General features: G+C 39.7%; 1 protein-coding gene across 1 annotated transcript in view; it reads left to right on the forward strand.

Annotated features, from left to right (window-relative positions):
- Positions 1-17,661, forward strand: part of HMG20A (high mobility group 20A) — a 64,239-nt gene extending 46,578 nt beyond the window's left edge. Inside the window, exons 5-10 of the mRNA XM_017870431.1 lie at positions 2,547-2,679; positions 3,746-3,777; positions 9,599-9,674; positions 10,372-10,587; positions 11,256-11,398; positions 15,056-17,661. Coding sequence (XP_017725920.1) covers positions 2,547-2,679; positions 3,746-3,777; positions 9,599-9,674; positions 10,372-10,587; positions 11,256-11,392 — 594 coding nt within the window. The 3' untranslated portion in view covers positions 11,393-11,398; positions 15,056-17,661. The remainder of the gene's footprint in view (positions 1-2,546; positions 2,680-3,745; positions 3,778-9,598; positions 9,675-10,371; positions 10,588-11,255; positions 11,399-15,055) is intronic.
- The last annotated feature ends 2,644 nt before the right edge of the window (positions 17,662-20,305 follow it).

The raw sequence follows: 20,305 nt of genomic DNA on the forward strand, positions 1-20,305 counted from the left end.
AAAAAAAAAAAAAAAAAAAAAAAAAACAGTGGTTATTTCTTGGGATAACCGCTATTACGTAGGACAAAGGTTTTGTGTTTGTTTTTGCTTTACTAACTTTTTTTTGGAAATAATTTCAAATGTACAAGAAGTTACGAACATAAAAATAATACAAAGAACATCCAAACACCCTTTGCCCAGATTCACTTACAATATTCTCAGTCTTTCTTACACTTTTGCATGCTCAGTCTTTCTCTCTCTCTCTCACTCACACACACACACTTGCATGTGTACACCCAGACACACAAAATTTTGTTTTAATCATGTGAGGATAAATTATATACATTGTAGCCCCAGAATATTTCAGTGTTTATTTCAAAGAATATTTTCTTATATAACCATAGTATAGTCATCAATTTCATAATTTTTCATTAACAATACTTTAATCTGTCATCCATATGTTGACCTAACCTCATTTCTTTATAACATTTTTCCCTTCCAGAACAAGTTCCAGTCTAGGGTCAGGTTTTATGTTAGGTAGTCAAGTTTTCTTTTTTTTTTTTTTTAGTAGTCAAATTTCTTTAGCTTAAACTGGGATATTTCCATAGTCTTTCTTTTTCTTTTATAACATTGATATTTTTTTTAAATACAGTTCCCTTCTGCTTCCCCCGCTTCTTTTACCTTTAACAGAACATTGGTCATTGTGTATTTTTCAGATGTTTCCTCGTGATTAGATTGAGGTTACGCATTCTTGGTAGAATGACTTGCATAGGCAGTATATCACATATGCAGGCACACAATGTCCTTTTGTTTCTCACTGGTAATATTAATTTTGCTTACCTGGTACATTATTTAAATTCTCCTTTGTCATTAGTAATCTATAGGGAGATGATTTAAGAACATGCAAATAGTGTGTTCTACATCAACATTTTCCCCTAGATTTAGCATCCATTGATTATTTTTGCCTGATTTAATCTTTATCATTATGGTTACAACGTGATGATTTTTCCAACTCCAGCACTCCCTTCACATTTACCAGTTAGCCTTCAGCATTCTAATCTAAGCAAGATCTCGGCTTACTGCAACCTTGACCTCCTGGGCTCAAGCACCCCTCCCACCTCAGCCTCCTGAGTAGCACATACCACCAAACCTGGCTAATTATTTTATGTTTTGTAGAGACGGGATCTCACTTTGTTGCCCAGCCTGGACTCAAACATCTGGGCTCAAGCAATCCTCTTGCCTCAGCCTCCCAACATCCTTTGATTACAGATATGAGCCACCATGCCCAATGCCCTACCCCCATTTATTTATTTGTTTGTTTGTTTGTTTTTTGAGATGGAGTCTTTCTCTGTCGCCCAAGCTGGAGTGCAGTGGCACAATCTCAGCTCATTGCACCCTCCGCCTCCCAGATTCAAGTGATTCTCTAGCCTCAGCTTCCCACGTAGCTGGGACTACAGGCATGCACCACCACGCACGCCCAGCTAATTTTTGTATTTTTAGTAGAGATGGGGTTTCAGCATGTTGACCAGGCTGGTCTCGAACTCCTGACCTCAAGTGATCCACCCACCTTGGCCTCCCAAAGTGTTGGGATTATAGGCGTGAGCCACCATGCTCAGCCTCTACCCCCATTTATACCCCCATTTATTGTATTTGTATGGTAACAAATCATTGGTATTATGTCTATTATAAATCATACTAATAATCGTATGAAGTTTTTTCTACTAGTTTATATTTTATTACTATACTTAATTATTTTGGTGCTTAAATTGTACCAGATTTGGCCAGTTGGGTATCTCCTACATCTGGCTCTTATGTGGGACAGACAAGGAGTTTAACATAATTTCTGAGTGTGTTTTCCGTTCATTTAGAAGCAGTATTTTTATACTTTCTTATACTTCCTTTTGATGAATGAAAAGGGCAAAGCATTAAACAAAATAATCCTGGTAGAGCAATGAACTTTGTTTAAATAATTAATAGCACAAAGCAATCAAAGCATGTAGATATAGGTTCTCTCAGAGTAGTCCATTTTTAAGTCCATAGGATGAGGTCATTATTTTTATGTTCTTTGTGCCTCCTAGCTTCATTGCTCCAATCTTCTGGCTCTTAAAGGGCCAATTGATGTATGACATCATCCCCTCAAAATGGGCTGGAGACAGCAAAACAGTAATATTCTATTCCTTCCCCTGGGAAGACTAAGTGTGCCTGTGTGGTGTGCAGATCTCATGAGGATGACTCTAGTGGCCATGTAGAGTTCTATCTATAGAGTTAGAAGAATAATCATCTTCATGAATTTTTTATAAGAATGGTCTCAATAGAACTTGTCTTCATTAGGTTAGAAAAGGCAATAAATAGTCTAAAAACTCATAATGACTTATTTCTTTTATAATTGAGAGGTTATATTTTATTCTATTCATACAACTCTTGTTTTCCTGATTCTTTTTTAAGGCATATTCCCTATATTCTTTTCTTCTCATGTTCTAATTGTCCCATTTTCTTCAAATAGGTAGTTTAATTTTATTTAAATAAGATCTCATTTTCTTGAAAATAATTCTGTGTTTCTTTCCTAGCGCTACCTTGATGAAGCAGACAGAGATAAGGAGCGCTACATGAAGGAACTAGAACAGTATCAGAAAACTGAGGCCTACAAGGTCTTCAGTAGGAAAACCCAGGACCGTCAGAAAGGCAAATCTCATAGGCAAGGTATCAAAACCAGAACCAAATGTATTTGTAGTTTATTGTGGGTGATGGAGTGTCATAAAGCCAACTGTTAAGAGTGGTAACTAGGCCGGGCGCGGTGGCTCAAGCCTGTAATCCCAGCACTTTGGGAGGCCGAGACGGGCGGATCACAAGGTCAGGAGATCGAGACCATCCTGGCTAAACCGGTGAAACCCCGTCTCTACTAAAAATACAAAAAACTAGCCGGGCGACGTAGCGGGCGCCTGTAGTCCCAGCTACTTGGGAGGCTGAGGCAGGAGAATGGCGTAAACCCAGGAGACGGAGCTTGCAGTGAGCTGAGATCCGGCCACTGCACTCCAGCCTGGGCGACAGAGCGAGACTCCGTCTCAAAAAAAAAAAAAAAAAAAAAGAGTGGTAACTAGAAAAGACGTGTTTCTGTTTTCTCTCCACTATCCAGTATTCACTTACAAGCATTATTTTGGAATTTTATTAAAACCACACTGCTGTCATTTAGAAATTTCAACTGGGTTTCCATGTCTGTTATCGATGATTTTGGCTTGTCCTCCAAGACCCCTGTTAGTTGCCTGCCTGCCCTTTTCCTGATTCCCAGTTTAGGCATTTCTCTGCCTATAAGCAAACCTATCTACAAAATTATATCAGTAACAGTAACTTGCCTTTAACACTTCTGAGACTTTCATGGGTCATTTTTGAAGCACCATCCACAACTAGTCTATTTTTCCTTAGCCATCACTCTTCTCTATACTTGGGCATCTAGCCTGCTAAAATTATAGATGTTGTACAAGTAGTCTTTGGTTTGTGTCTTCTGTCTACTCTTCCACCCTGTTGTCCCTAAAGTTAAAAACTGTTTCTGCTGTTTCTCTTATGCCTAATTATGAATTCTGATTCTGTAGATATGGGGTTCCCTTACTTTTGTTGGCTGACCGATTAATAAAGCCTTAAGGAAAAATATCATATGTTATGAGAATCTACATATACCAGCAGGTTTTATAGTTTGGCACAGTCATACACTTCGGTTTGGTTATTGCTTTCTTTTTAAATGTAATGTTCTCTTATTCTTTTATATTTTTAGATGCAGCCCGGCAGGCCACTCATGATCATGAGGTAATTAGCCATCTGTCTACATACCACATATATGTATTTATAATAACGTTGCTTTTTGAAATGCTACTGGATTTTTTTTTTAATGAATGCAGAGTATTTCCTATATCATAATTCAAATTAAATGAGATACTTTAGCTTGGGGGTTCTTAGCATATGGCAGACACTTATGTTATTGAACTATAGCCCCTAACCTCAATCCTTTCCTGTGATCTAAGAATTTTATTGGCTTTAAATGCCAAAGATGGCTGGAATTTGGAATGAAGTATAGAAATCAGGGCTAGCTGAAAGCTATAACTTGACCATAGTTTATCATCACCACATGCTTTAATCTGACTCTCAGAAAAGTTGTTATTTAAAGAATCCAGCATTTGCTTAAAATGAACTGTTCAGCTACAATGTCGATAGAGCACAAGCACCAGTATCTCATTTTTTTGTTTGTTTTGTTTTATTTTGTTTTGTTTTGTTTTTGAGATAGTCTCACTCTGTTGCCCAGGCTGGAGTGCAGTGGCACAATCTTGGCTCACTGCAGCCTCTGCCTCCCAGGTTCAAGCGATTCTCCTGCGTCAGCCTCCCGAGTAGCTGGGACTACAGGCTCGTGCCACCACACCCGGCTAATTTTTTGTATTTTTAGTAGAGACAGGGTTTCATCGTATTAGCCAGGATGGTCTCGATCTCCTGACCTCGTGATCCACCCGCCTTGGCCTTCCAAAGTGCTGGGATTACAGGTGTGAGCCACCGTGCCCAGCCATGTTCCCATTTTTCTATGGTAACAAAACCCTTATTCTATTCTGGGGAGCAAGGTATCTCTCTAAAAGACTAAATGGATTACAGGCATGAGCCACCATGCCCTTCCCAGTGTCTCAGTTCTTACACCTCCTTTCCTATTCCCTCACTTCACTAGCACATGTTTGTATACTGGCTTCTTTCCTCCCACTTGGTTCAGCCCCATTGATAGGATTTAGGCCTATGTTTCTGTGTGTATGGGATTTAGGTGTGTGTGTTATTTCAAATTATGTTTCCTCCTTCAAACTTTTGTTTCCTCCAACTTCCTTTAACCTTCATGGCTCTCTATACTTCTCTTATGTGCTTAGCTGATCTGACCTAGGGGTTTTGAGGTAATTCAAGGGCTCACACTCTTTGGTTGTAATCTCTTTGCAGACATGCACAGTCTAGTTTTCATCTTTATATCCAACCCTATACCACCTATCATGATACCCTTACCTTGAGAAGGTATTCCATAAGTGATTATTTTTATACAAGAATCTATTCAAAGTTGACCTGAAATACTGGGAATTTGAACAAAAAGAATTTTCTAGTGTACTATTTTACATGTGTTTGTTTTTTTACCAAATCAAGGAAATGTTGGTTACCTTAAAACATAGAGAAAAGATTCAGATTCACAGGTCAAATAGATGTTATTACCATCTATGAATTATAAAGTGAGAAACATAGTAAACATTTGCATTTTATTCTTCAGATAGATCCTATATAAATGTAATTATATATGACATTCTGTGCTCTAATTCGGATGAAATGTTTTTTGCTGGAGAAACTTTATATGTATTTGTATTTTAAATCATAATACTGCAAACTTTTCATATTAGCAGACTTTTGTATAATTACTTCTCTCTTTCTTTGCCTGTGTGCCCAGCTATCAATTTCATGAAATTTCCATACTTCTTTTTTTCTCTATTTTATAGCTTCTCTATCCTTAACAGTTACCAAAGAGAATTTGGACAGTAATCTGAAACATTAGAGCTCACATTTTCTAATCAGTCGTCTGAATAGATGTCAATCATCTGAATCATTTCTTCACTATGAATTTTGCTGGCCAAACTATATGCGACATTTTTGTCTCCAGTAAACTTGATAGTTGCAGTCAGAAAAGATGTAGATTTAGTCTATATCGTAGAACCTGCTGCTGATAATTTGAGAAGTGAAGGTGTTTATTCAGATACATTAGTATAACATGAATTTCTGTAATGTCTGTGATTTGTGAAAAGAAGTGAGTCTCTATATTTCCCTGTTACAGGATTAGACTAGACCCATGTTAAACCAAACAAAAAAAAGGAGTGAGCAGATGGAGAGCCAGCAGTTGTTTCTTAAAAGGTTATACAGTAGGTTCTGTAAATCCATGTGTTGGTATGCCCACAGCAGGATAAAGCTCCTTTAGTAAGCGTGTTGACCCAATTAATGTCCCTTACTTTACCATTTTATTTTCACTGAATAATATGTTTCCTAAATTAGATAATTTTAGAAAAATTGCAATATAAAAGAACTGATTTGAAAGTTTTGAAACTGTTTTTAAAAAACATTGTTACCCAGTAATTTTCTTACATATAACTTCTTAGTATAATAGAAGTTCAGAAAAATAGAAAGCACTATGGGTGAAAAGCAGCCACAGAAGGAGCCCATGGAAAGGAGTAATTGAATCAGGACTTTAAAATGACCTAGGTTTTGTGGAGACCTCAGGGTGGGTAAAATGGCTCGAGCAGAGGTATGAGTAAGTTTTTAATAAAAGAGCAAATATCTTGCATTGTCTAAAGACCATAGATCCTAAATACATACTTATTTCCCTTTACTTATCCTATGAGAAGTAAAACACTGAGACTTAGTGATCCTCTCAAGTGACCACCTCATTTTGTCAGTGAGGAAAGTGACTTGCCTAAGACAGTATATAGAATGGAAAGAATTTACCCAGAATCACTTACTGAATTAAATTGGAGGCAGAATTGTGACGGAAACCCAGGCCTTCTGTGTCGTAGTCTAGCATTCTTGACAGCACAGTGCCATGCTACATAGCATAAACGACACAGTGTTGAAAGTAAAAATGGGCCTGGTTGCCCGAGATGTCAGCAAAACGTGTTGCTAGTTAAGTAAACTATTCGGTTTGTGTATAGTAAAGAAACCTGTTGTATTCCTAAATGAAACTTGGATCCCTAAGTCATTGTTACCAAGGCAGGTACTGGAGAGAGCATATTAGAGCTACAGAAATGCTGACCTGAAAGCCATTCTGCATAGCAGTGGGGCACTTCAGGCTGGTACACAATGTTAAGAGCATTTCCCAAAGTAAAAGGCTCTTGAGAGAAGCACATATCACACTCTTTGAAATTCTGGCCCTGGGCCTAGATCACAGCAAAATAGGTTCAGTTCAGAAGGGCCTCTTTTTTCTTAACCTCCATTCAATATCCAGAATGGAAAACCAAAGTGAAGAATATTCTTGCTCCTCTCAAATCGAAAGCCAGCCCACTAGACCCAAGAGTTAGCTAGTATTACTCTCAAGAAAGTGTCTGTATCTCATGTGAAAACTAAGATAGAAACAATAATTTTGTTTCTCCTTTAATTTATGAGAAATGACAGAATGACACTCAGCCTGAACAAATTAGACCCTTTCAGTGAAAGGGTAATCAAATCCTTATGATTTTAATCCCTTGAGCTATCCTTGGAGCAGCTTAAGTACACCCAAGCCCCCAGGAGGATCCTCTCCATGCCATGAAATGTGCTCAGTAATGGAAGAGTGCTGATGTTTTTTATTACCACTCTTCCATTAAGTAGAATTTCTCTGTTACCTTTCAGAGACTGAACAGTTTCATTTAATTGCTTTAATGTTTCTTAGTTTGTGCTCTAAGAATCTGTACCAAGGAGTAGTGTGTTAATGCACCTATGTGGTGCTGTCCTCTGCCCTTACATAATTAGCTTAGTTTGGACTGCTCTGGCAAAGGAGAGAAAAGATTACCAGTCTGAGGAGAGTCAAGACCTTGGAGAGGGATCTTTGTACCATGGTAATGGGAGCCAAGTGTCTCCACTTTACCCATCTAACTGGCAGATATTGAGACGTATAGCTAGGTAACTGATCTCATGTAACTGCAGTTAAGTTGGAGACTGAGTAAGATAGGATGATAATGTCCTAAGTCTTTATGCTAAGTCATCTGTGGACTTACGTTTGTATCTGTTATGCCTTGTGCATGTTGGGATTATGTGTCATAAGTTTTGTTTTCCTGCAGCAGCCCAGTGACAGTTAAAGCATATGGGAAGCCAGCAAATTTGAGAGAAAGCCACTGCAAAGTATGGCTAAGATTCCTTCTGGAACCAGCCTTTCTTGTTCATACATTAATTTCCATTGAAATCCCGTAGGAACTGGCTCGAGGTAGAGCTTTGCATGTTGAAACTTGGGACTTTCAGTTGATAATTTTGTTGTTTATTTTCAAGTTATTCTGGGAAACTTTGCTTTCTTTTGTTAGGAAGAAAAATACAAAGTAGAAATTAAGTGCTCTGAAATTACATAGCTTTTCAGTGTCTTTCTTGCTCAGCTGCCATTGGCAGGTGGTTCACACAGCCCAGCCCCCTTGCTAGGCAGCCACCATTATGAAAACAGGAGCTCGGGTGTCAGATTTCCCTCTTAAGCTGTGAACTGCTTAGCTTTTCTACTGGGCACCAAGTCATTTTGGGGTTCAAAGATTTAGAAAACTAGTGGAGGCCGGGCACGGTGGCTCAAGCCTGTAATCCCAGCACTTTGGGAGGCCAAGGCAGGTGGATCACCAGAGGTCAGGAGTTAAGACCAGCCTGGCCAACATGGCAAAACCCCATCTCTACTAAAAAAAATACAGAAAATTAGCCAGCCATGGTGGTGGGCACCTGTAATCCCAGCGACTCGAGAGGCTGGGGCAGGAGAATTGCTTGAACCCAAGAGACGGAGATTGCAGTGAGCTGAGATCGTGCCACTGCACTCCACCGTAGGCAACAGAGAGAGATTCCGTCTCCAGAAAAAAAAGAAAAAAAGCTAGTGGTGACAAGAGTAGGAAAGATACATTCTATCTAGCTTTAAACAGTTGTTTATAGGAATGAAATCTAGGTATTATGTTTGCATGTTTTTCATGTTATAAAGGTCCTGGGATCTTAAGATTTCACTAACAGTTTCTTCACTTCTCACTTCCTGCCATTTTACCACCTTTGTTAAGGAAAATTTTGAACACTATGCCAAGACACTTAAAATTAATATTCACAGTGCTTTCAACTTCAAATTCATTTTAGAAGTGACAGCCAAAGCATCTTGAATTACTGACTTTATTCTTAAAGATCATTGTGGAATATATTTTGCAATGATCTTGTGAGGCTTTTTTACTTTTCATGGCTTATTGTTGAATTAATTTTAGGCTTTGTTACTCTTTTGTATCTCACATAATCCTCTGCTTTCTAATTTTTAGAGCCTAGTTATTTCTGATTTCTTGGTCTTGTATGTATGTTTGTTTGTTTGTTTGTTTTTCCTGTGTCTAAAGAAAATCTAAAAGACCCCAAAGATAGGCTCCCTCTCATAAGTAAATAGAAGTACCAATGGAATATCATCGTTATTGCTCGTAGCGGTCAGATTTCTGCTAAAATTCTTATTGTCCACTCTGCAAATTTATATTGCATAATCTTAGGGAGCATTTTACATGCCTAACCAACAAAAGTGACTGAAAAAAAACACTCTTTCTCGATTCCCACTGCAGTCGCTTTCACAACTGTATACTGTTGACTATTCAAAACACAAGGCTAAGAATTGGCTTCAAATTCTCCATTAGGGAAATTTATGTAACGTTGTTTAAAGGTTTCTAATTACACAGTAGTTGTACACCTTTGAGAAGTGAATACTTTACCTGCTTAAGCTCTATGAAAGTTGGATTCCAATGGAAAGATGAATACATTTCCCTCACATACTCACGTGGACTGATTCCTGCTCACCCTATTCTTTTTTAAAGAAGACATGATCATTGTCTTCAGGCACTATTATTTAATTTAGCTTCTACTAAGAATTAACTGTTTTGTTCCTCTTGATTCGCAGAAAGAAACAGAGGTAAAGGAACGGTCTGTTTTTGACATCCCTATATTTACAGAGGAATTCTTGAACCATAGCAAAGGTGATTACTGAAGTTTCTTTTTGTGTTTCTCAGATTTTTGACAGGGGACTTCTCAGAAGAAATGCATTGCTCAAAAGCAATGGTAGTGTTATCCCTCCTTAGGACTAGTCTAAAGGAAGAAGAACTGCCTCTATTTCACTCTATGGTAAAGGTAGCTGCTCAAAGACCAGTGAAGGAAAGTTAGGCCATTGTTGTCAAAGCTTCTTTGGTCTCTGGATGAAAGGAAATAAATGCAAATCACGAATTCACTTGTCTTCAGACTCTGAGCCTGGAACCCTTTGTACAAATAAAAACTTACATGGGAGTCCAAAATATAAAATAACTAAGAGCAAATCTGATCCCATTGTAGTAAAGATGGGTACCTACAGCTGTGCTTGGCCAGTCTCCCAGGATCCCCCTGCAAAACCCCTCAGGCTTCTCATTGTACAATTTTAAAAAGCAAAAACTAACAACTGGGAATTGAAACTGTTGCAGTCTTACATATGAAATGTGACTAACTTTAAGAATTAAAATAGCTCTGGGGAGTCAGGCGCTTCATTGCTGAAATTGCTATCTGGAATGCCATAATGAGAATAGGGACATGAGGTGGGGTAGCTAAATTAGAGGCAGCTAAGCAGAACTTCCCTGTAAGAGTCATTGGGACTCCTCAGAGACTCCTTCTAGTGCTGCATGTGTTCTGTGGGATGTATGTCCTCAGCTCGGGAGGCAGAGCTCCGCCAGCTTCGCAAATCCAACATGGAGTTTGAGGAGAGGAATGCAGCCCTGCAAAAGCACGTGGAGAGCATGCGCACAGCAGTGGAGAAGCTGGAGGTGGATGTGATCCAGGAGCGGAGCCGCAACACAGTCTTACAGCAGCACCTGGAGACCCTGCGGCAGGTGCTAACCAGCAGCTTTGCCAGCATGCCCTTGCCTGGTAAGTCTTCCTGCCTGAGAACTGTCAGTGACAGGGGTGTGTGTGTTGTGGGGAGCAGGATGCTATTTTTATGTTAGTACTGGTGTGGAAAGGTTGAAATCTCCTCCAGAGGAAAATTAATTAAAATACATTTTTTTCTCCTCTGGATATAAAAGAATGTCAGTGTTGGCTAAAATCATCCAATGTTTCAGGCTCTCTGGTCATTCAAATTTTTGTCTATTTATATTTTAATATCTATTTTCCTGTCTTTTAAGCTTAATTTGCTATTCAGAACACTGGAAACTGAGTAGTAAATCTTGAGGAGAGTGCTTCCTCTTATGTATGTTTGTTTGCTTTGTAGTTTTTGTTTTAACAGGAAGGAGGGGAAAATGAACACTGGTATTTCTTATATACTCTTTCATTTTGAGGATAGTCAGCAGAAAGCTGAGAGAGTCTAACCTTCTGTTACATGCAGCTACTCATATATCCAGTCAGCAATTATATAGCCCATCTGTTTATTTAGAGTATGTGGATTAATTTCATTTCTTCGAGATCTAAAAGTCTCTCCTCTAAAATTAAAAGCATGTCTGTGGAGCAGACCACATTAGAATCACTATTTCTTTGAAATTGTGTTTTATGGTAAAACTGAATAGGGAGGATTTTCTTACTTTATTCTTATCTCACTTCAGGAAGTGGAGAGACACCTACAGTGGACACCATTGACTCATATATGAACAGACTGCACAGTATTATTTTAGCTAATCCCCAAGACAATGAAAACTTCATAGCTACAGTTCGAGAAGTTGTGAACAGACTTGATCGTTAGGGAATGGTGAGTGCTCACTGATAAATATTTATATGCCAGCACATCATCAAAAATAAGATGTCATCAGACTTTATCAATACTACTAAAACCGTGGGATTACATTGGATGAATGAGTTGGAGACTTGGTTAAGATTCCTGTTGCGTGGTTGTTAAATGTAGTAAATAATATTAGAAAACAGAGTCACTGTAGTCCCAGCTACTTGGGAGGCTTAGGTGGAAGGATTGCTTGAGCCCAGCAGTTCAAGTCCAGAGAGATCCTGTCTCTAAAAATAAAATAAAACAGACTCAAGACAGTTTTTTCTCATGCTTGCTTCAGAATGGTTTAATGGGAAGAGCATGGTTTTTGTGGTTTGGCCTCAGTTCTAGCTGTGTCACTTATTAGCTGTATTCTTGGGCATCAGTTTCCCAAAAGATTTTGAAAAGTGAGTGGGAAACTTAGAGGAAATCATCCCCAAAACAGCACTCAGAACAAAATAAATATAACTTAATTTTTAATCTTCCTTTTCTCTGGAAAGTACTAATGATAATTTAGAAGTAGTCAGTGAGACATTGTATGTATGTGAGCCTACATAAGTAGGAAGCTTTTATATTCACCACTCAATAACACGTGACTGTTGTCTGTTAAATGGTGATGTGGACTTACCATACAAACAGGTAACTCCCTGGTTTTGATAGATTAAAAAATAAACTCTTCAGCCGGGTGCAATGGCTCACACCTGTAAGCCTAGCACTTTGGGAGGTCAAGGCAGGCAGAATGCTGGACCCCAGGAGTTCAAGACCAGTCTGGGCAACATGACAAAACCCTACATCTATAAAAAATACAAAAAAATTAGCCAGGCATGGTGGCGTGCGCTTGTGGTCCCAGCTACTTGGGAGGCTGAAGTGGGAGGATCACTTGAGCCAAGGAAGTCGAGGCGAGGCTGCAGTGAGCCATTATCACACCACTGCACGCCAGCCTGGGTGATAGAGCAAGATACTTTCTCAGAATTTTTCTTAAATAAAAAATAAATAAATTCTTGGTGGGGCATAGTGGCTCATGCCTGTAGTCCTAGTACTTTGGGAGGTTGAGGCAGGATTGCCTGAGCCCAGGAGTTCAAGACCAGCTTGGACAAAATAGTGAAACCCCTGCTTTTAAAAAAATGAAAAAAATTAGCTGAGCATTATGATGCACACATGTAGTCCTATCTACTCAGGAGGCTGAGGCAGGAGGATCACTTAAGCCCAGGAGTTCAGGTTTCAGTAAATTAGGGTCACACTAGTGTGTTCTAGCCAGGGTGACAGAGCAAGACTCTGTCTCAAAAAAAAAAAAAAAACAACAACATAAAATATAAAATTCTCAAGCAAAAAAAAGAAGAGAGAGAAAATAAGTTTTAAAAAATATATTCAACAAATGAGCAGTAGTATGTATTCCTTTTTTTTTTCCCCCCAGAAGGGATCTACATATACACTTTTTGGTACTAATGGTCATTTCTTAAATGGAATTGTTATTTGTTCATTCAAATTCCTAAAGATGGGATACCCTTTTAGTATGCCATCCCACAAAATTGGCATCCCTTTGCTTTATTGGTTAAGTTATTCCATACCTGCAGACATAGAAACTGTGTGGAAATTTTAAGATTGGACTCTACAATGAGGTGGCCATATATGGATACTAAAAGGAGAGTCAATAGCAGGATATGTTCCTTAGATTGGTCATGGGTTTGAATCTTTATTCATCCTGTGAGTACATGAGCACGCTCATATACATAATTTATATTCTGGCTCAGTTTGGACTTTGAGCAACATACGTAAAGATAAATGCCTAGTAGAGACAAAGGCAGAAGTCTTTATACTTGTTAGTGATGCCCTTGGATGGTAACTATACAAGGCAATGCATTATATTTTAGCCTCAGCCTCTGATGGGGAAAGGATTACCATCCTTCTAGTGAGATGGACTGTACTTCTTAGAGATGGCTGGACTCCCTGCAGAATAAAGAAGTGGCATTACTGCTGCTGCTTATGAAGGGAACAGCTTGTAAATCTAGGCCTGGGATTTTCAGGAGCTCATCATCCTTCCCATTTTCGTACAGTGTTTTCAATTAGCACTCTTGTATGCTTGAAAAGTGAGAGCTGGGAGAAACAGTGTGGAAGATTGTGAAAGAAAACATTAATTGATAACGTGGTGTCTCTTCACATAGATATAGGGCAGCTAATTAAGTATTGACCCAAAAGTGGTTTTCCATTTTGAGCATTTTGCCAGTAAGACTCTCCTAAAGCTTTGTTCATCTCAAGAATATAAACTATATTATTTGTTTTCTGAGGAGTCTGTAAACTTAGAATATTACTATTATCCTTGATTTTAACCTACAAATATTTTGCCCCTGAAAAAATAACTAAAAGTGTGAACTGTTATATTACTACAGATTCTTACAATCTAGCCATGCAAACATAACTAACAATAGATGGTTCCCCACACCCCCCAAAACTGCCAAAGGAAACAATTACAAAGACTATGATTAATACTGGTTTGGCCTCATTATACAAATATGTACAGACAGCGAGGCTGATGTCCCCAGCACTCATGGTGCAATTAATTACTCTGACAAGAGTTTGGCAAAGGTTTCATCCACTGTCAGGAGCCAGTGAGTGAAGGGAAGCTAATGGTCTACAAGTTTCAGAGGAGCATATTAGAGTTGGAAGGGACCTTTAGAGATCCAACATTTTATATATGAAGAAACTGAATCCCAGAGAGGAGAAGCATCTTGCTTGAAAATATCTGCATAGATGAGTACAGAATCCAAGACCAGAACCACAGATATCTAAACTCTCATTCACTGGGTTTCTAAAACATTGCTCTAAGAAAGAGGTGGATGGGGGAAGGGGAAAGCACTAAAAAGTCCTGAAATAGAGCATTAAGATACATAGGAAGTAAACAAAAAAATTACAATCCAGGAATTATAATGTTATAGAGTTTTAGCCCATTTTAAAATTATTTTGATAAATATACAGTGGAAGAATTACCCTACCTGTCTGTCACCTTTCTTGTGACTGAGTAGTACCTAGAGACAAGTGGAACTGGGAGGAAGCCATGGGGGTGATTTTAAGTTGAAAGGTGACTACCTTATATAAACTACTAAAATGCATATGTTGCCTGATTTCAATAATAATATTTGGCTGTTTGAGTTTAGGGGAAGAAAATCTTATGTGACTGTATTTTTATTAATATGAGAAATGTTCTTGATTATATGCACATAATACATCTCTATACATGCAGATATCCTTAGTTAACACATGAAGAAAATTGGTTTTGATTGACCATACATTCTTCAGACTAAAGTAGGTTACTCATTTTCCCTCCTCAGGTTTGTCCCTGATGGTTGCTTTTCTGTGTTTAGCTGGTGATTTTCCTACCTCCCATTGTTGCTGAACTGGAGCAGGGTTATGTTTCTCATTGAAATGTTATGTAAAACATCTCAATGAGGTTGCCTGCTTGCAGCTTTATGAGTTCTTTAGTTTACATATACCCTGCACTCACTGTAACACTTACGAAACCAAAGCATTTTTAAAATCCATAGTGCTAACCCCTTCCAATCAATACTTACTTTCTTGGTGTTATTTTCCTTGTTTGTTTTTGTTTTTGTTCTGTTTTGTTTTGTTTTGTTTTGTTTTCTACTGATTCTACAGGTCTTAGAGCTCCAAGATGTTCCATAAGTGTTTTTACTTGTAAGGAATGAGAAGCCATCCATGGAAATTTGAACTGAGTGGGGGCAGAGAAAGGGTGCAGATCCCTTTGCTTGTGAAAGAATTTTCAGTGAGTGAAAGGCCGTCACCCCAGGAAGCCATATGAGGGAGCAGCAACATGTATATGAGCTTCCTATGGAATTGTCCTTCTGTGAAACTTTGAAGATATGCAGCCACTCTCCCAGGTCTTCAGGTTCCTACCATTTCCATTTCTGTTAAAGTGGAGCTGCATATCTTCAGCTTACTGGGTGACCCTGATGCTGACATCTGCTGCTGCAGAAAGGAAGACTTCTCATGTTGTAATTTCGCTTAGACCCTTTTATCAGTGGAGCTCCAGTTTTCTTACCTACTTGTCACTTTTTTAAATGCCTCTGGGGTTATTTTGCTTCCTTGGCCCCACCAATTTCTACATCTCCATTTTCTGACCTCTGAACTTTGTTGCTCAGCAAGGTTCTGAAGGAGAGTTTCTTGCATTAGATAGGCCCAGTCTTCTCCCATCATTGCCCCGCTGTGACTCCAAAGAAAGGAGCTTCTTGTTGATAGTGCCATGTGGAGCAAGGCTGTGTTTCCTACCCCACATGGTGCTCAGTGGGTGCCAGCCTTAGTGTGGCTTTGTGATTGCTGCCCTAAAGGAGAACGCTCTTTCCTTCCTCACTGGTACTGCCTGCTGTTTTCTAAGCATTGCTCCTGCAAAGACATGGAGTCCCAGCCCCAGCAAGGCTCTTCTGTTCCCATCCATTGACAATGTCTTGTGGAGCATTTTTGCTGAGGAAAAGGTCACTTGTAAACAGAGGAGAAAGGGAAAGAGTACAAAGCCCAAAGTTTATTGTAAGTGAAAACTGAGGGAATTCCTGTCTTCTTTAGGAGTAATGATTCATGGATCTACATAGGTGGAAATATCATTCACAATAGTCACTTGAGCTCACAAAAAAAGCAAGGAAGAATTCTCATGTCCTTTGTCTTCCTTCTGTAACCATTAACTGCTGAATCCATGTGAAGAAGACAGGCTTCCCTTCCTTCTCCCTCCTTAGTGATTTTTTTTTTTTTATTTAACAGCATAAGTAAAGAGGACTTTCTGGTTCATTTTTGTTTGTTTGTTTTGTTTTGTTTAGAGATGAGGTCTCGCTGTGTTGCCCAGGCTGGAGTGCGGTGGCTATTCACAGATGCTATCATAACACACTACAGCCTCCAACTCTTGGGCTCAAGCATCACACCTAGCAGTTTCTGGTTCCTTTAACAGCAAAAGGAAAGAGAGGTTCTGATTCTTACCTCAGGGTTTTTTGGTTGTTTCGTTGTTTTGTTTTTGTTTTGACACTTGAGTCCAAGGCTAAAGGTTACAGCTGAGATATTTGGAACCAAAGCAGAGCCCATTGTCTGGGCACCACACCACTGCAGGCAGGTGGATAGAAGTGTGACCCCTCTCACGATATGTCCGTAAGTCAGAGTGTAGGGCAGAACTCCCTGTCAAGTTGCTACACCATCCTGTCTTCTCAGCATCTCCTTGCCTGTTTTCTTTTTAGTCCAAAGGAAAACAGCAATAAAATCTGTTTTTAAAATGTCTTATGTGAACATACATCAGATATCCAATGTGCTGAAACCCACATACCATCACTTGGCAAATTTTTAGAATAAGACCCCATTATTATCTATTGCTATAAACTAGCCAGCTCTCTTGCTCTTCTGCATTTTCCTATTTCCCTGCCATCATCTGCTATTTCTGCCACTTCTCTTAGACTCCTTGTCTGCAAAGTCCAAGCCAGAATTCACTGTCTATGGCAGAAGGACATCCAGAGCCCATTCTGGAGGTTTGTTTCTTCCTTCTGCCAGATGCTTTCTGTCCTCTCTTCCTTCCTCCTCATATTTCTATTACTCATTTGTGTTCAGTTTTGTGCAGCATTGTTAGCACTGCTTTTGTGACCAGAAAAGGCCGTAACGTGGTCCAGGATCATCATTCCCCTGACTCTAGATGGGACACTTGACAGTGACTTGAAACATTTGCATATTCAGGAATACATGAGATCTCAAGAGAGCCTACAGGATGAAATCATTTTCAGAAAATAAGCAGCTTGCTTTTGAAATGCTCTCTTTCCCAGTAGCTACTCACCTGCCTCTGGTGGCTGGGATTCAGATGCCACAAAACTGTCAGTATCTGTAGAGCAGGCCTTGGCCACCTCCTCTCTCCTCTGTGCTCAATGAGGAGGCAGTAAATGAAGTTACAGGCTAGCACAATACCTAATTCATGTTTCCCAGTACACCTGCAGATATTACTGTATTTTATGTTCTCAAGAAATAAGCTGTTGCCTGTTCAGTGTTACAGATTTCTTTGTTTCTTTTTAATTAAAACACAAGGAGCAGCTGAGGAAAGAGAGACAAGGTATTTTATTTCTGACTAATTTTAGAAAAAACTTGTGTACATGTGTTTGGAACTGTTGAAATGCCAAGTTTTCTGTATAAGTGTTTTTGTAATTAAACTTTCAGATTTTCTTTGTTTTTTAAGAAGTTGATATGCTTGTTTGACATTTGCCTCATTAAAACTTTTCTATGTTGAATTCGTGTGTTTCAATTTTACTTGCTTTGTAATAAAAAGTCCTACCTCTGGCCGGGCGCGGTGGCTCATGCCTGTAATCCCAACACTTTGGAAGGCCGAGGTGGGCAGATCACGAGGTCAAGAGATGGAGACCATCCTGGCCAACCTGGTGAAACCCTGACTCTACTAAAAATACAAAAATTAGCTGGGCATGGTGGTACATGCCTGTAGTCCCAGCTACTCGGGAGGCTTAGGCAGGAGAATCGCTTGAACTTGGGAGGCAGAGGTTGCAGTGAGCCGAGATCGCGCCACTGCACTCCAGCCTGGCAATAGAGCGAGACTCCGTCTCAAAAACATAAAAAATTTTAAAAGAAGGCCTACTTCTGTTTTTTCCTCTTAAAGACTTTGTCAACTCTACATTAATCATCATGTCTGTCATGCTTTTAAAACAGTAACACATTCATTTTACTAATTGCTACTTCAAAATGTGTCTTTACCTGTTTGAGAAGTCAGCTCTTTTAGTGTATGCTGTAACAATACAGTGAATTCTAATTCATTTTAATATAGCAGTAGTATTCTGGAGACAACTTAAAAGGATGTTTTTAAAGTCAGTGACTCTGATCTCTGATGTCCCCTTGATAGAAGATCATTTGATAGAAGAAAGGAGATGTGCTTAAATGCTTGCTTTTTTTTTTTTGAGTTGGAGTTTTGCTCTTGTTGCCTAGCCTGGAGTGCAGTGGCATGATCTTGGCTCACTACAAACTCCGCCTTCTGGTTTCAAGTGATTCTTCTGCCTCAGCCTCCCAAGTAGCTGGGATGACAGGTGCACGCCACCATGCCCAGCTAATTTTTGTATTTTCAGTAGAGACGGGGTTTTGCCATGTTGGCCAGGCTGGTCTCGAACTCCTGACCTTGTTATCCACTGGCCTCGGCCTCCCAAAGTGCTGGGATTACAGGCATGAGCCACCACACCCGGCCAAATGCTTGCTTTTAAAAAATAACCAATCAAAATCTTTTTAAAGGAAATTTGTCACCTATTTCTACTATGCTTTTAAAAATCCTAGGGGTGAGGCACCCTGGCTTCCAGACCCTGCTGCTTTCCAAGTAGCCAGTTGTGTGACATTGGGCAAGTCTTGATTTGTTTCAACTCCAGTTTCCTCTTCTGACATAACACATGCCTAAGCTCTCCTTTACTGTCGTAAGAAGGATAGAGTAAGGTACAAAATCCACCTTGCTTTGGAGGATAGGAAGATAGGAAGTATCTGTTACATGATTGCCAGTAACTATCAGTGTATCTCAGTTAGGATTGAGTTTGACTCTATATTAAGCAGAACTAGCAACAGCTTAAATAGTTTTCTCATAGAAAACTATGCCAAAGTTGGGCAGTTAAAGGCTAGTATGGAGGCTCCTGCCTGTACCACAACATGATCTTTCTCAAGGTCACCCCATGGTCCAAAATAGCCACTTGACCATCAGCTGTCACTTTGAAATTCCTGGCAGCATGAGGAAAAGAGGGCAAGGACAAAATGAGCAAACCTAGCTGAGTCAGGGCCCTCTAAAGAGTCTTCCTGGAAATCGTATTCAACACTTCCACTTGATTTGGCCAGAACTCAATCATGTGACTATAGCTAGCTATAAAGGAGGCCAAGAAATGTCATTCTTGCATGGACATTACTGTGCCCAACAATATACAGGTTTTAGTAAGGAAGGAGAAAATGAATATACAGTAGGTGACTAACATTAATTTCATAACTATGTGTGACTTCATTTATGCACTCTAAGCCCAACCCTGCCATGCTAGTGAATGGAGTGCATTATCTTGCCTTTGCCTCTTGGCCATTTGAGAATGGCCATGTACTTCCTTGATACCTTTTTTCCCCTGGAGAGCCAGAAAGCTAAAAACTAGCTTCCATCTGAGTTGGCATTTCCTGTTCCCATCTAGCTCTTTCTCCTACCCTGCAACAGCTGGTGGCCAGTCTTGTTTAGTAAAAATCAAAACAAACAGGTAGTAATACTTCCCCTAGTTGTTTGTTCCCTTTCTCTAACTGCTCAGCATTTGCTGAATTGAAACAACATCAGGACAAGCTTTCCCTAAGGGTGGGGAAATTGAAGTATTGGTTAGCGGAAAAGCACATAGCTACTTCCTGCCCTCTGAAAGAATTTCCTGCCTTGCAACTGAGAGTTCCAAGTCAGGGGTTTTTTCTTTGTTTTATTTACTTTACTTTGATATATAGCCTGCACTCAGATATATACTTCAATATCTATGGATATAAGCAGTAGTTTATATGCCAGCCCATTAAAGAACTCGGGATTGGCCGGGCGCGGTGGCTCAAGCCTGTAATCCTAGCACTTTGGGAGGCCGAGACGGGCGGATCGCGAGGTCAGGAGATCGAGACCATCCTGGCTAACACGGTGAAACCCCGTCTCTACTAAAAACTACAAAAACTAGCCGGGCGAGGTGGCGGCGCCTGTAGTCCCAGCTACTCGGGAGGCTGAGGCAGGAGAATGGCGTGAACCCGGGAGGCGGAGCTTGCAGTGAGCTGAGATCCGGCCACAGCACTCCAGCCTGGGTGACAGCGCGAGACTCCGTCTCAAAAAAAAAAAAAAAAAAAGAACTCGGGATTGAGAGTCAGACTAGGTGAAATTTGTTAATGTACATCTGCTCA

The sequence above is a fragment of the Rhinopithecus bieti genome, unplaced genomic scaffold (assembly GCF_001698545.2).
Source record: "Rhinopithecus bieti isolate Rb0 unplaced genomic scaffold, ASM169854v2 scaffold_662, whole genome shotgun sequence".
Classification (NCBI taxonomy): Eukaryota; Metazoa; Chordata; class Mammalia; order Primates; family Cercopithecidae; genus Rhinopithecus; species Rhinopithecus bieti.